Raw genomic sequence first — 14876 nt, 5'->3', positions numbered from 1 at the left:
ATTACAAAATAACCTAACAATGTTGCAAGTATCGTGTCTATCTTTATATCAACCCCCTTTGTCCTTCAGAGGAACTGATCTGACCTCAATAACTCAGCTGCGGTCACAGAATCTACTTGTGTTGCTTCAGTCCACTCTCCTCTAAGGTGGTGACATGCCCCTTCATCTTTCTAGGTGAGATCTTGAGGTCATACATCTCATCCATTTCGGCAAATGTTCTTCCTTTGGTCTGCCAGCAGAAGAAGCACGCCAATCAGCAATACCGAAGATGACCACGATCACCAGAAGAACTTACTTCAGGGAGGAGGAAGAAATTGATAATTGTACCTATTCCACCTAAAATAGCAAACATGTACAACGTCTTTACACCCCAATTTCTGGACGTCGCTGAAATCATCAATGGAACCTGACCATCATCCACGCATTAGCTCCGTAGGATAATTTGCTCGGTCGGTTGATGACTTGGACTTACGGTACTATTGAAGATAGCTCCAGAGATCGCATTGGTACTAGTAGCAAAAGCGGTAGTTTTGGCTCTAAGTCGGGGCGTGGCAATTTCCGCAGCGCACGTCCAGCCGGTTCCAGCGAAACCACACGCATACATGAATACCCAAAGACAAATAAAAGCAAGAGTAGCGTTATCGACCGGACCTGAATGATCGACGAATCCCAGAGAGGCGATGACGATATTGAAGACTGTACATGCTAAACCAGCCCATAAGATCAGGGTTCGTCGACCAAATCTCTCGATACCGTAGAAAGAAAGCATCAAGGAGCCAATCAAGATACAGCTGGAATATCATATCATCATACAGAATCAGTTTCACTGCGATTGAATGATGACGGAAAGAAGGGAAAACTCACTCTATGATGACGGTCCCTTGGAAAGGATCAGGAAGACCAGCTTGTTGTAGGAAATCTATATGATCCTTATCGTTAGCGAAGGCCCCTTTTTTAACGGTGAGAAGTACGATTTTACTGACAAGTGGTATAGTTAAAGACGACAGGACTTCCCGACCAATTTTGCATTACCAAAGCGAAAACACCAGCGAAAGTACGTCTCTATGGTATGTGATAAAATGTTATGTAAGCTTTCTGACTATCTGTCTAGGGGTGAGGGTTGATCACATACGAGATGAGGACCCATGAAGATATCTTTCAAAGCGACTTCAGAGTCTGAGTGACTCCTCTGCTTCTCTTCTTGGATCTCAAACAACATCGCATTGTATTCCCTATCGATATCATAACCTTCTACGCCCTTGTATATCTTCGACAGAGTCTTCTTCGCCCTGACTTCATCTTCGTTCCTGGCGTAGTACCACGGTGTTTCAGGAAGAAAGGGTAAAGCAATGATCCACAATCCCAAGAATACGAATTCGGAGTAGATAGCTTTGAGATAGTTCTCTGGCTCAGTCTGCAAGCATAGGATTGCAATAACAAAAAAGTCAGCGCTCTTCCCTTGGAAACACACGCAGTAAAGCGAGACTGACCATCTCAAGAGTGTTAAGGGCGATGGCCACGAATAGTTGACCGAGGGCGTATGCCCATCCGTAGGTGCTCATGAGTGCACCTCTCAATTGAGTAGGAGCAACTTCGGAGATGTACTATATATGTAGGCAATTGATCAGTCCGAAGATCGTAGTATGGTATGCTGAAGAATTGTATTCGATGACTCACAGTCAGTACACCTTGTTGGATCAAACCTTGACCTAGACCCATGAGCATCTTAGCTGCGAGCCAATCTTTGTAATTCTTCGCAACGATTTCCGTGATGATACCCTATCGATAGATATACCATGAGACATCAGTAACTATTGATACTATCCTATGGGACTAACTGAGTACTTACACCGGTGAAGACCACAGTCAAAGCGTAAAGAGTGTATCGTCTACCAAATCGATCACCGATGAATCCACCTCCCCAGTTACCAAGGAACTGACAGAGGTATGCCTGGATGTTCAAACAGTATTAGCGCTTTTGGTCTGCCTGTTTGATAAATAAGCAAGAACGTAACATACCAGACCACTCCACATGGATATGTACTGGGCATCTACACTGAGTTCTCCAGTTGCTGAATCAACAACAGTACCAAATTGTTTAATGAATCCCGCATTTGCCAGTACACTACCTATTCATCCCAACGAACACCAAATTAGCATCATATAGACCTTCCATCAAGCACTAGCATGAGAATGGAGAATCGACTCACCTGGTAAAGAAGTTTGATAACCATCCATGATAACACCGAAAGCAGTGATCATACAGAAAGTACAAGCTCTCCAGAATTTTTGCATAGCTTGTAATCTCGTCAATCCTGCAAAAGCAGTAGTGTGATCGATATAGCTTTCATCGAGCTTGTGGGCACCGTTACCTTCTACATCTGCAGAGGTGGTATATACTTCATCTTTCTTCGAATCGACTCGTTCGAGTTCCGTATTGGCGTTCGCGTTCATCTTGGACCGTTACTGTAGACCTGGAGTAACTTGAAGTCTTGAAAGAGGGAGAAGGGGAGAGAGAATCGATTGGGCGGATCGTTCACATATATTCTTGAGATCTTCTGGTCATGATAGACGACTGTAGTCACGGAAGGAAGGAGGGAAGAACCAATTGTACCGTGATGATAACAAATGTAGTCCGAAACATCAGATTCAAAGCTGATAACGTTGTTATTTTCCACAACGAAGAAAAGGAGAAGAATGGTGAGAAATACAGATTGTGGTTGCCGGTGATATAGATAGACATGATTAAAAATATAGCAATTACCTAAGCTAGTCGCAAGGATTGTACAGAGCAACAGTGAAACGAAGAGAGCAGATAAGTCAAATGCATTCGCCTCCACTCTTTATCTCTCTCTTCCCAATCCCCCTGAGGTTAATTAAATTAGGCGCAAAGCTGATGGGTATCTTCGACGGGCATGGCCGTGAGGGCAAATAGTTGCCCATGGGTCTTCCTATAGGGTACTACACTTGCAGCTATATTCTAGTTGCCGGAGGATTTCTTTGGGAGATAAGTTAGCTGACGATAAGCACTTAAAGATACTTTTATCCGCTGACACGGAGACCCGGACGTCAGTATGTCTGCTACCATCGGATTTACGAACAGCTCATGCTGACCAATTCGGTTTCTCAGCAGGAAACTGCCCAAAAGTCCCAAACCTAACAGGTGACCAGTGTATGTCATATCTCGCGATGCGAAGACTTGGCTTCTGCTTGATCCCAATACTGGCTGATCTACATTCGAGAACACTGTATGCCTTGATACCCTCCAGCATTGGCGGTCATGCTGTATATTGACGATCATACAGTGCTTTCATAAGTTTACTGTGTCATGTCCTCCATCCCAAAAGCACAACAATTCATACACAGGAGAAAATCGAGACGTATCTATCTGAGTCGGAGCCTAATCTAAGGTACTTCTTGTAAAGGATGGTGAGGCGAGATGAACAAAGTTTCAAACTGTGTATTAAGGTAATCCTTTACTTCTTCGTCATCCACATAATCCACTACGATCCTAGTATTACTTTCCTTCTCGTACTTTTCAATGAGAGGTTTCAGTGAAATGGGGAACTTCTGCTTCATTTGATTTCTGTACCACCTACAACATAGCTTTGCATCAATTCATGATCACCGGGTAACAACAAAAAAAATTAACTCACTGAGCGAAGTATACGAAGGCGAGCATGACTCGAGTCTCAGAGGTGTGATTTGGCATACCAGCGTGCCTACAAGGTATCATGATCACGATCATGACCCATCAGCTTATTCTAGTCGTGTCATGATTGCATTTCTGATCCTTGTACTTACCAAGTTCTGAGATCTCTCAAGATCAAACTTCCTTTTTTGACACTAGGATAAACGGGTGGTCTGATTTTCCTCCTCGCTTCGAGCTTCTCATCCTGTACAAACCCAAGTGTATAAGTTTGATGGTCAGTCCATGGAGAGGAATTGTTGGTCCCAAGCCAACATTCCGTGGAGCCATTCTCTGGAGTTACGTCAATCAGACAAACGTTCATGGCGATCGCATATGGGTGAGAGAGGTGTCGACCTTTGACATCCTTGTGTACTTTCTGACGAGTCGTGGTGTTTCCTAATAACGTGTTGGAACGGATGTAGTGCAGTTCAGGTACTGGACCGAGAACGCTTGATAGCACTGAAGAAGCGAGCTTGTTGGCGTAGATTTGGGGAAATAAGTATTCTATACCAAATATGATATAAGCCTCTCATGGTCATGCCGTATGTATAGTCATAATGTCGACCATAACTCACCTTCGAGGATTGGTGGGACTTGAGAGACATTTCCCTTATCCTCCCCTTGACTATACCATTATTAATAAATGTGTTCCCGGGGTAAGAAGAAAGAAGAGTACTCACTTCCAATGGACCTTGACAGAACCACTCATGATCTTCTCGGTATCAGACTTCATCTTCTCATTCAACTTGTCAATAACCTCAACATCTATGGCATTCTCGAGGACGACCACACCATCGTTGAAAAGTGCGTCGACCGCATCAAAGAGGTGATCGTTCGCAATGTTTCCGCTGACTCCCTCGTCGTCGGTGAGAGGGACGATCTTTACTGAATCGCTTGGGACTGGCATAATGAGCGTTTCTTGCTGTTAGAGTATTCGCAGATGAATGGTCACATTTTTGAGAATGTACGTAGATTATCGATGATATTTATCCAAGATGATAGAATTTATGACGCTTTCAGCGAGATGGCCTATCTCAAGATGAGTGCATGTATTTGGACTTTCGGTGAGTACACTTTGATTCTGCGGGCCGGGAAGTCAGAATTAGCGTAGTGTATATTTAGTGCGTGATTCGAGTACTTGCTTCTTCTAGCTCTGGGTGGGCCATGCGATAAGCCAATGTCCAATGATAGTTCTTGCATTTCGCGGGTCTTGCGAGTGTTTTGTCACCATGATTGAATGATGGATGGTGCAATCACCATCAAGAGTGACTGTGTGGATAACTAACATACACGCACAGACCTACGGCTGATCCGGCCGATTGTTCCGACCGCATCAAAAACATTGATACCATAGACTTGCCGCCGAGACGTTATCAGTTCAAACGGTCACTAGACGATAATGTACTCTTGTATCCGATAACTCAGATGGCCATCTTCATGTCTACTTCACCACCAAGTAACCATAGGAAACTCTAGTGCTAGCTATGCAGGCTACAGCTAGATCGGTGGGTGTGATCATAACGGAGAAACGAGGATTGAAAGCTTGTACGGCGTAAGCTTGATCTCGTATCGATTCGCATATCAATCGGACCAAGTCGCTAACGTCCATGTAATCTAATCAGATGTCGCATAGTCAGTCTTCCTAGTCTCTTCCTTCATGCATGAAAATTGAGCTCATCTGCTATCACTGATCGTTGATAGGCGAAAGTTCGATGTCAAGTCGTTCCTGAGATTGGAATTTGTGTTCGATGTCAGAGTGCAGCTATACCATGCCATTTCACCGCTACTCGTCGTGGACGAGTGAAAGGCAGCAAGAAGTAAGTCAACCCACTAGTTTGGATGGTATACAAGCTGACATGGACATAGTCGTAAGACCCTGGAGAAACTGGCGAAGGACAATAGCGATGCGTTGAGAACGCTCTCATCCCCAAGTTCTGGGAATGAGCAGCCTCAAGATCTTCCCTGGGGTAATGACCATCTTTCGATACCTCTGACACTCGCTCAGAGTCCCCTAGATCTAGATCCTTTCGTATCTACCCTTCCTTCTCCTGCTCCTGTTTCACATCGAGGACTCGAAGCCTCCCGTCAATCAATGACACGTAGGACCGTACAGACCATGGCAGGCTCTTTCCCGACGGGCTCTGAACTAGCTATCTCGGAACCCATCCCCCGAGCGGACTTCTCAACAGGTAGAGACGTACACAATCCTCTGCTATTCTTGGCAGAATGCGCAAGAAGAGGATGGGATACCGATGATACGGAATGGAGAGATACGATGGTGGTTCCTACTCCAAGTACCAATATTCCACTGGAAGATGCCATCAGACTGGGGAAGTGGTCAAAAGAGAACTTGGGGAAGATCATCGCAGATCAGAGGAAATACTTTCAACATGGTTTACACGGTACGAAAAGAGATGTCAGTATGGGTCTTGATCCGGTATACCAAAATGTGATCAATGAGGATCAAGTCGGAACGTTGTTTTCAAAGTGTGTCTCCGTCCTTTCTTCTTGAACGGACTGCATACCTTGTGGGAGTGTCAACTGACCCAATAAAATAGTTACTTCTGCCATGTACACCATCAATGGGGTATGCTCGACCGAAATACACATACCCCCTCTTTCGTGCGATCACGTTCTGCTTTCCTATTTACCGTCATCCTTGCACTAGGTGCTACTTCCATTGCTACTCTGTCAACTTCCACTCCTCAAGATCATCTGCTAGCTATTAAACTCTGGGCACACCTCGAGAAGCTACAGCTGGTAATCTGCGCTACATCTGCCAAATCTATAGAGATCGTTCAGGGCATGCTGGTGAGTATTCCCGCTTACGACATTACCTGCTATTGCTTATTCGCTTTTGCAGATGGCTCAAATGTGGGCATTACGAACTCCAAGACTGGTAGATGATCAGCGAGCGACTCGACTAGGGATGGCTATACGGATGGCAGGACAGATAGGTCTTCAGCTTGCGAGACATCATGGCAGGAGCTCCGGTGAAGCTCGAAATGAGAATGATCTGCGAACACGATTATCTCTCGTACTGGTAGAGAGCAGGTATGTAATATTTCTGTCTTCCGAAGCTGTCATCCTAATCATTTATCTTCAGATGGGAATCAATCGCGGACAGACAAGAGATCTCGTGTCTCGCTTTCGACTTGACCGATTACGAAGCTGAGGAATTAGATCGTACGGGACCTTCCGACGATATCGCACTCATGGCAGCTGATTATGCTTTGTATCGATTCGAGGTGAGCATAAACACTACATCACTTGTGTGTACCAAGCTGAGCACAACGATTGCTCGTATAGGGTGAATCGAAGGAACGGATATCCCGTATTACCCAGAACAATCATTCGACCACAGCACTGGACAGTGAGAGGATCTGGATACAGACCTATTTATCGAGCTGGGAAAGTAAATGGGTTGAACCTCAGACGGATCCTTTACGTCGATGGTGGTTCCGATACTTATCCATCAGATCTCGACTGGTCGGTATCCTTAGAGTCGCCAAAGCTCGTGCTCACCCAGGTCCATGGACAGACCAAATGAAAAGTGATCTCGTCCTTGTTTCTATCGAATTACTAGAAGGCTGTCTTTCCCATGAACGATCGATGCATATGCTCAGGCCGACCTCGCCGATAGTCTTCGCGGCGGCGATACTCCTTCAGTTGACGGGTAAAGATGCACCGGAACGGGATCTGATATTGAGGGTGGCACTTAGATTGGCTGGCGAACCGAAACAGGAAGATATCATGACGTACGCTGTGCATAATGGTTATCAAATACTGAATATGCTATGGTGAGTGGATGACAAATCACATTTTCAACCTGGAAGATACTGATAATCTTGGAGCAGTCTTAGTAAAGAAGTGACAGCAACGAACGTCGGACCACCTATCAGCGTCTCAAGCAATATTGCGTATAATCCATCTTCCACCTCACCTTCCACTCAATCCCTAACTGGCGAGGATCTTACGCTCGCTCAACAGAGCTTACCATCGGTCTCGTCCATACACCCAAGGATGGATTCATTACCACTCTCTTCGATGTCGAGTCATCAGCAATTTGACGATATAGGTCAACTCCTAGGTTTGGGTGGAAGTACAACCAGTCAATTCATCCACCAGCGGCAGAGTATCACTCCGAGCAGTTTACCTAGCTTAGGTCCGCATACCAATACGGTATGGGGCAGTTTCCTATCTACTGAACCCTCCAATACGAACCAGTGTCCGCCATCGTCGATGGATCAACCCGCGCAATCTGGAGGCCCGGGATATATGGCATGGCCAAATAGTGGCGAAGAGCTATTTAACTTGGCTGGAGGAGGTCAGATGTCAGATAATGATATTTCAGATTTCTATTTCCATCTCGCTTCTGCCCTTGGCAGCTAGAAACGTTGCTATGATCATGATCTCAGTTGTATAATAGGTGGTTGTAGTTGTATGCATGCGGATTTGTCCTGTTATGGACTAGATTATGGCTTAGGTGGACTGCAGGATTAAGTAAATTCGCCACCCAGCACTACGCGTCTGTCCTCGAACATTGATTTTGCTTTTTGTTATTGTTTTTCATGTCTCTATCTCATCATTCTCAAACCTCTTGTCTAAGCTTAATAGCAACATCGTCACTCTATGATACCCTCTTGTACCGCTGCACTATCTTCTTGCTACTATTAGCCTACAACCGATGCCACTAGAGAAACCACCATGCGGCAATCCGTTATTCTTGAAATGGATGGAAGGTGAGCTGAGCATCTCGCTTTTTTGCATGGAAGAGACACTGATAAGAATGGGCCAATTGGGCAGAACTTCGGGACGCTGCTCGAGAGAAGAATATGAAATCTGCAGAAGGGTACAACAAAGCATGTCGGTCATTACAGAATTGCCCCGTCACCTATACACGGCCTAGGGAATTAGTCGTCCTTCAACATATAGGGGAGAAGACTGTAGCTATTTTGGAGAAGAAGTGGAAAACGTATTGCGAGGAGAATGATATAGTAATGGAATCACCTACAAGTGAGCTCATTTCTTCCTCCGTTACTGGTACAAGAAAACCTTAGCTCACACTGATGATGCTAATGTTGTTGAACAGAGACCAAAAACAAAGGTAAATCGAGAGCTACCCCATCCGATAACGAATCTACCAATTCCTCTACAGAGGCAGCACCGAAAAAGAAAGCTCGTAAAGCCTCTAAACCCAAGGCATACATCCCAGCTAAAGGATCAGGATCATATGGGATTCTAATGTCGTTAGTACTCGCGATTGATAATCCCCAAATCAACACTCAGGTGTTCTTGACGAAATCGGAGGTTATAAGAGGTGCTCAGGATTATTGTGATTCATCGTATGATCATTCGGAGAAGGGAACTTATTTCACTGCGTGGAGTGGGATGAAGACTTTGGTCAATAAGGGTTATGTGTACGTTACGGGGAATCCACATAAATATTGTTTAACAGAGGAAGGATAGTGAGTTCGTTCAATACCGTGTGTCGATGCCCAGCTGATCGATTGTGCGCTGTCCAGTGACGTAGCTGTGACGATGAGGAACCTCAGGCCTGAACTCGGTCATATTGAGAGACACCCATTCCTGCATACACCTGCTGTTGGCGGATCGAATACGCCTGTCATTCCATCTCGCAATATCCCTCCTGCTCAGACACCGCTCGCCGGAGTCCCCTCTCATACCTCGTCTCGCCATATATCTCCGGAGAAACCTGTTTCTCGTGCGAAGCCTGAACGATTCCAATTTTGGTATATAGGTATGTCTTCTGTTATGATTCACGAAATCAGACCCATTGAACTCAGTACTGATTTTGTTTGCTGCAGATTCGTCCGGAAATCGAGTATCCTCCCTTTCATCTTCCACTATACGTTTAGACCCTACGGAATTCACTAATTTACGCAAGGTCGAATTCAGATTCTCCCAACGCAATCACCCTTTCGCCTCCCAACTACGCTTGGTAGACGACCATTCGCTCGCTAGGGTCAGAGACGATACCGGTCAATCCACCTTATTTGGATACGTAGTGGAAGAAGAAGCTCCTCCCACCTGCAGCAAATTCGACGAGGAGCCGGTTCTCACAAGTAAAACGAAGAGAAGGTCAAGTGGATCACCTGTACTTGACCTATTAGACAGTATTGCTCCCGATGAAGATGATGAAGCCTTGGTATCCATACCTCAAACTCCCAAACCCAAAGCATCTTATCCTATCGATGATCTGATTACAGCTGAAAGGACGTTCGCCCGAACCGTCTCTGCACCTGCCAAACCCCAATCACCGATATCAAACTTGGCGGCTGAAGCTGCACTTCAAAGACAGGTCGGTGGACAGGCGTCCAATCGATCACACTCCTTGACAGAACTTGATAAACCATCAAAACCGTCTAGACCCGCACCAAGGTTATCGTCGCATATTCCTACTCCGACTGTTCATGTACATCTCGATCAACCCCTTCCTTTATCCTCGACGATCGCAGCTACCGATAAGATATCAACTTTTCAGCCTTCAGACGCTATTGTATATCCTCCCGGAACGTATGAGATCGTTTTGGTCGTTGATACCAGAGAAGTTGAATCCCGGTCAAACAGGGATAAGATCGCTGAAACGCTTGCTGCGAAGGGGATCAAGGTGGAAACTAGGGCCTTGAGGCTGGGCGATATGTGCTGGGTCGCTAGGAGGACGGTGGGTGATTTAGGCGGAGAAGAGGATGAGTGTGTGCTGGATTATGTGGTGGAGCGAAAGAGATTGGACGATCTATGCAGTTCTATCAGAGATGGAAGGTATAATGAACAATGTGTGAGTGGATTCGGTGTATCGAGATAAATCATCAGTACAGTAACTAAAGATTTTATTGATGCGTTTGTGAATAAAAGTTTCGTCTCTCCAACTCGTGTATCAACCATATCTACTATATCGTCGAAGATTGGCAAGTCACCGAGAGAATGGAGTATCACGGTCTACAAATTATGACTGCCAAATCCCAGATTCAAATCCATAATCGTTTCTTCCTCAAGGAGACACACAAATTATCAGAGACCATAGATTTCTTGACGACCATGACGAAAGTGATCCAATCTTCCTATCGCGACAAATCGCTGTATATCATACCGACGCGATACCTCTCTAGATCGACGTACAAATCCCTCCAAAATCACCTGAAAGAGACTTATCCAGATCAAGAATTCTTGACGAGTTTTGGGGCATATCAGGAATTAAATGATAAATCAGCTTCGCAGACGTTGAAAGAGAAATTTGCGAGAATGTTATTATGCGTTAAAGGGATGAGTGCAGAGAGGGTATCGTCAATATTGGATATTTGGGAAACGCCCCGATCACTACATGAAAGTCTGAAAGAAAGAGAGGGACAACCGAAAGAGTTGGAAGTTGTGGATGAAAGTACTGGAAAGAAAAGGAAGAGAACAAAAGAGATGTTCTTTGCTGATTGTGTTAAAGGAGAGGGAAGGAGGAAGATTGGTGATGCCCTTAGTAGAGAGGTGAGTAATTCATGGACGGACCATATGAAAAGATGGAAATCATATTTCGAGCTGATTGATGAATGTTTTGCATCGAAATCATGCAGTTGTGGAAAGCTTTTATGGGAAGTGAAAATGGCGAGAAATGAAGCACTGTATGCGGAAAGAAAACATTATCATAATCATATCACTTAGATTTGTTGTATCAGTATCAAATGTACATAGTTAGCATAGTATCTTGATGCATGTCTTGTATAAAGAGAAGAGTTCTGATCATCATTGTGATAATCATTTCACTAGAAAAGATATCAAAAGGATAATCTCCTTCGTTCCCATCTTCACCGAGTATCGTCATATTCATCGCTTCGTTACACACTCTATCTTCTCCGATGCCCTGACATTATCATCCTTGTATAGGCTGATCCAAATAAACAGAATTCATCAGTAAATATTTTATCATCACCAACGATATCAGATGATAGCCAACTTACAATCCACTGTCCCATTATTGCAACTGGCACACCCCACGTATCCCTCCTGATGGTCACACTAAAACAGCATTTGATCTCCCTGAACTCATCCATCATACCATTATCTGATGCACCATCGTGGAAACTCTGTGGTAAAGCTAGATCAGGAGGTGGTGGAGCGGGGAAAGCAGATTTTGATGGGTTGGGAGTAGGTGCAGCAGATAGGTGTCGAGGTTTATGTCGAGTTAGGGATAAGGGGATGTGTAAGGTACAGGAGATGTACATTGATCTTTGATCTATGGATGCGTAAATGGGCAGGTCAGCGAATGTCATCAAGGATGTAAAATGATGTCGAGGGTGAGAAAGAGGTGTGCGAGGGAGAGTATCGTTTTTGTCGGTAAAAAGCAACACTACTCACTCTGATCAAAAGCTATCTTAGCATATCCCTCCCAATACCTAACAGCACTTTCTTCATCCATCAATTCGTACACGCACAGTTGTCCATCTCTAAACATGGACGCAGGTATACCAGTCAAGTTGGAAAATTCTTGATTGGCCTTTTGGATTTCACCTGTTCGTCGCCATATGCATGATGGGGTGTGAATAGCTGGACAGTAGGGACACAAGGTTAATTATATTAGTTATAAGAACAAGCGTATGATGATGGACGATACGAGGGGGGGTAGCAAGAGAGAAGTGATATAAAATGTTTATTTAGACTTGAAAGCCATCAGGGGAGGAGATTACCCAACTCACATGCAAATGTCCTGTCATACTCCAACATCCACCTTTCCATAGCCTCTTCTACAAATACCAAATCCACATTCGTGAGTGTTCTAGCTATCTGTCTGAATTTCGGTCTGAATCCAGCTAAAGCAGCTAATATACGTCGGCGCGAATCGGGTGATATGCTTTTACCCAAAGCCTGATGAGGTGTGAGGCCTATACCCAAAAGGTCAGCTTATCCTTTTGGTCTTGACTGTATCTTGACAACTGTAGTTAGACTTACCCGTCAACGGCAGTCTGCCATTCCTTCCTATTCCTCCCGGAGCCGGACTGTCCGTCTCGCTGCCTGCTCTACTTTCTATCCTTGGAGCAGCCCTGCCAGATTCCATCCACTTGTTCATCCTCTCATAACCCTTCACATAGTCATATGGTTTCAACAGACCCGCATCGTACTTCGCTTTAATCACCTGAGCCAATCTTGCCGCTCGACTTCCATTAGGTTGGTCCGCAGCGGCCATCATGAATTTATCGCTGATAGAACAAAATCATCAATACACAATCCAAATAAGCAAATCATCAAGTATGACTCACATCCTTGACATGGGTACGACCTTTCCTTTGCCTTTGTAATTACTCGATCCACCGAACGCCCCTATCAGGTTCTGAGAAGAGAGATTGGCAAAGTCTGGTGTATTGGTTGTACTTGTACCGATATCATCTGACATGGGCACTTGAAGAGAGTTGTTGGGATCATTACCATCCAGTGACTGCATAAAGCTGAAGAAATCACCTGGGAGTGCAGGCACACCCAAGTCTTTCATGAATTTGCTATACCAGACATATCAATTTCGTATTCCAGATATATACACATGAGTGACTCACTTCAAAGCAGCTAGTTCCGAATCGTCATTCGAATTACCCCAAGATGGAGGAGGCATACTCCCATCGCCATTCGAATTCACATTCCCATTTCCTGTCAAATCAGGTTCTAATTTCACCGGAGGAGTTTGCTGAGATAATGTCTGATTGAGTTGGGAAGGTGCAGAGTTGAACTGCATTTGGTTGGATGTATTGGGAAGTAATGGCCATGACGGAGGGAAGTTGGGGTCAGTGTACATGGGTATCTGTTGCTGTTGTTGTTGTTGATTCTGCTGAGGAAGAGTAGGTATCAACGTCGGTTGTGCTGAAGGTTGTGCCGAGGGTTGTACAGTATTGGCGGAAGAAGATTCTGCACCACTGACTTGAGATGGCGATTCGGTCATTTGGCTTGCTTCCGACTGATGCGAGTGGGAATGAGTAGGGTGATGAGGTGGTGGTGTGAAATCTCGACATAGATGAGGGATTTCGCGTTTTATACTGTCAATTAAATCAGCTATGTAATCTCCATATAGGTCTGATCCATTTGAACTCACCACCTCTCACAAGGTCTTCCACCTTCACAGACCATATGACTGTATAACCAGATTAGCCCGTCTTTCATCGTTATTCCGAACCAAACGATGTATAATCAGACTCACCTCCTTCTACAGTACACACAAGCTTTTCCAGACGACCTCTTTGTCCTTTTCTTCCTCGGTTCACCATTCTTCCCCAACCCTTCGGCTCCATGAAACTTTTTGGCCGATTTCTTCTTGGCTATACCGGAAATTTTACTCGGTCCATGTCCATCTCCGTTACCATGATGTTGTTGGATGATCTGCGTGAAAGCTTCTGCTGTGCTTTGTTGTTGTTGTTGGGGATCAATGAGGGTGGAAACGTAATCATCAGGATTGAAAGAATTGAACGAGGTAGGTTTCAGATTCGGTACAATGCCTCTCAAGCTCGATGCTCCGAGTTGAGAGTGCAAGCTCGACGCACCGAGTTGAGAATGAAGATAGGTATAGGGGTCTGGGGTAGGGTTAGAGTTGAAATGTTGGATGGAAGATGATGATGAAGTCGTTCGTGATAATCCGGGAAATATTGGGACTGAAGATTGTCCATTGTTGTTATTGTTATTTGGATCTTCATATAGGGGATACCCATTCATATTGTTATTCATCTTCACCGATAAAGGGCAGGGAAAGATCCGGCGTGGGTGTGAGACAGACCTTGTTCGAGAGGAATGTTGATGATAGACTATAGATTATAGGTAGTAGGATATAGTCGGATCAGGCCGGATTAGAATGATGATAACGGTGACGGGAGAGACATTGATTAGATTCCTATATGACGGTGCGCGACTGAATGTGTGATTTGTATTAATGGATAGATGAGACAATGGTTCTCACTGTACGTATGATAGGGGTATGAAGAGGATGTTGGGTATGGGGTGGGTGTCAAGAGAATTGTACGCAGTGGGATTGGCTGAGTAGGACAGGATAGGGCAGGATAGGAGGTGAGGAAGGACTCGCTACTGCAGATGTAAGACGATACAACTGTAAAATTGTGGATTTGTATTTCATGGTTTACATTTTGGGGGTTAAATACAAATAACGCAACTGTCAGACCTGCTGAACCCTGAATCCCACTGCTTA

The 14876-nt window shown here is 44.8% G+C and overlaps 5 protein-coding genes across 5 annotated transcripts; 2 read left to right on the top strand and 3 right to left on the bottom strand.

Moving 5' to 3' along the window:
* Positions 1–112: 112 nt before the first annotated feature.
* Positions 113–2454, bottom strand: L199_008161 (uncharacterized protein; the record flags this gene model as incomplete). The annotated part of the gene is made up of 11 exons (XM_064893844.1): positions 113–229; positions 296–406; positions 473–791; positions 865–919; positions 984–1062; positions 1133–1414; positions 1491–1604; positions 1678–1779; positions 1850–1951; positions 2020–2129; positions 2211–2454. The coding sequence occupies 11 exons, from the start codon at positions 2452–2454 to the stop codon at positions 113–115; spliced, it is 1635 nt and encodes a 544-aa protein (XP_064749916.1).
* Positions 2455–3405: 951 nt separating this feature from the next.
* L199_008160 (uncharacterized protein) lies at positions 3406–4598 on the bottom strand (the record flags this gene model as incomplete). The annotated part of the gene is made up of 5 exons (XM_064893843.1): positions 3406–3595; positions 3657–3722; positions 3805–4195; positions 4267–4316; positions 4372–4598. The coding sequence occupies 5 exons, from the start codon at positions 4596–4598 to the stop codon at positions 3406–3408; spliced, it is 924 nt and encodes a 307-aa protein (XP_064749915.1).
* A 577-nt stretch (positions 4599–5175) lies between these two features.
* Positions 5176–8083, top strand: L199_008159 (uncharacterized protein; the record flags this gene model as incomplete). The annotated part of the gene is made up of 9 exons (XM_064893842.1): positions 5176–5243; positions 5314–5323; positions 5393–5508; positions 5558–6178; positions 6250–6502; positions 6555–6745; positions 6798–6939; positions 7001–7491; positions 7549–8083. 9 exons carry the CDS (start codon positions 5176–5178, stop codon positions 8081–8083), a joined length of 2427 nt encoding a protein of 808 aa, XP_064749914.1.
* Positions 8084–8378: 295 nt separating this feature from the next.
* L199_008158 (uncharacterized protein) lies at positions 8379–11316 on the top strand (the record flags this gene model as incomplete). Its single annotated transcript, XM_064893841.1, has 7 exons — positions 8379–8433; positions 8498–8707; positions 8784–9159; positions 9217–9452; positions 9520–10490; positions 10568–11188; positions 11275–11316. 7 exons carry the CDS (start codon positions 8379–8381, stop codon positions 11314–11316), a joined length of 2511 nt encoding a protein of 836 aa, XP_064749913.1.
* Positions 11317–11570: 254 nt separating this feature from the next.
* Positions 11571–14389, bottom strand: L199_008157 (uncharacterized protein; the record flags this gene model as incomplete). The annotated part of the gene is made up of 9 exons (XM_064893840.1): positions 11571–11585; positions 11659–11933; positions 12056–12244; positions 12394–12579; positions 12647–12894; positions 12955–13191; positions 13246–13719; positions 13776–13814; positions 13881–14389. 9 exons carry the CDS (start codon positions 14387–14389, stop codon positions 11571–11573), a joined length of 2172 nt encoding a protein of 723 aa, XP_064749912.1.
* Positions 14390–14876: the final 487 nt, after the last annotated feature.

The sequence above is a fragment of the Kwoniella botswanensis genome, chromosome 3, assembly GCF_036426115.1.
Source record: "Kwoniella botswanensis chromosome 3, complete sequence".
Classification (NCBI taxonomy): Eukaryota; Fungi; Basidiomycota; class Tremellomycetes; order Tremellales; family Cryptococcaceae; genus Kwoniella; species Kwoniella botswanensis.
The sequence above is the reverse complement of the archived record's forward strand: the minus strand, read 5'-3'. Positions and strand labels throughout refer to the sequence as shown.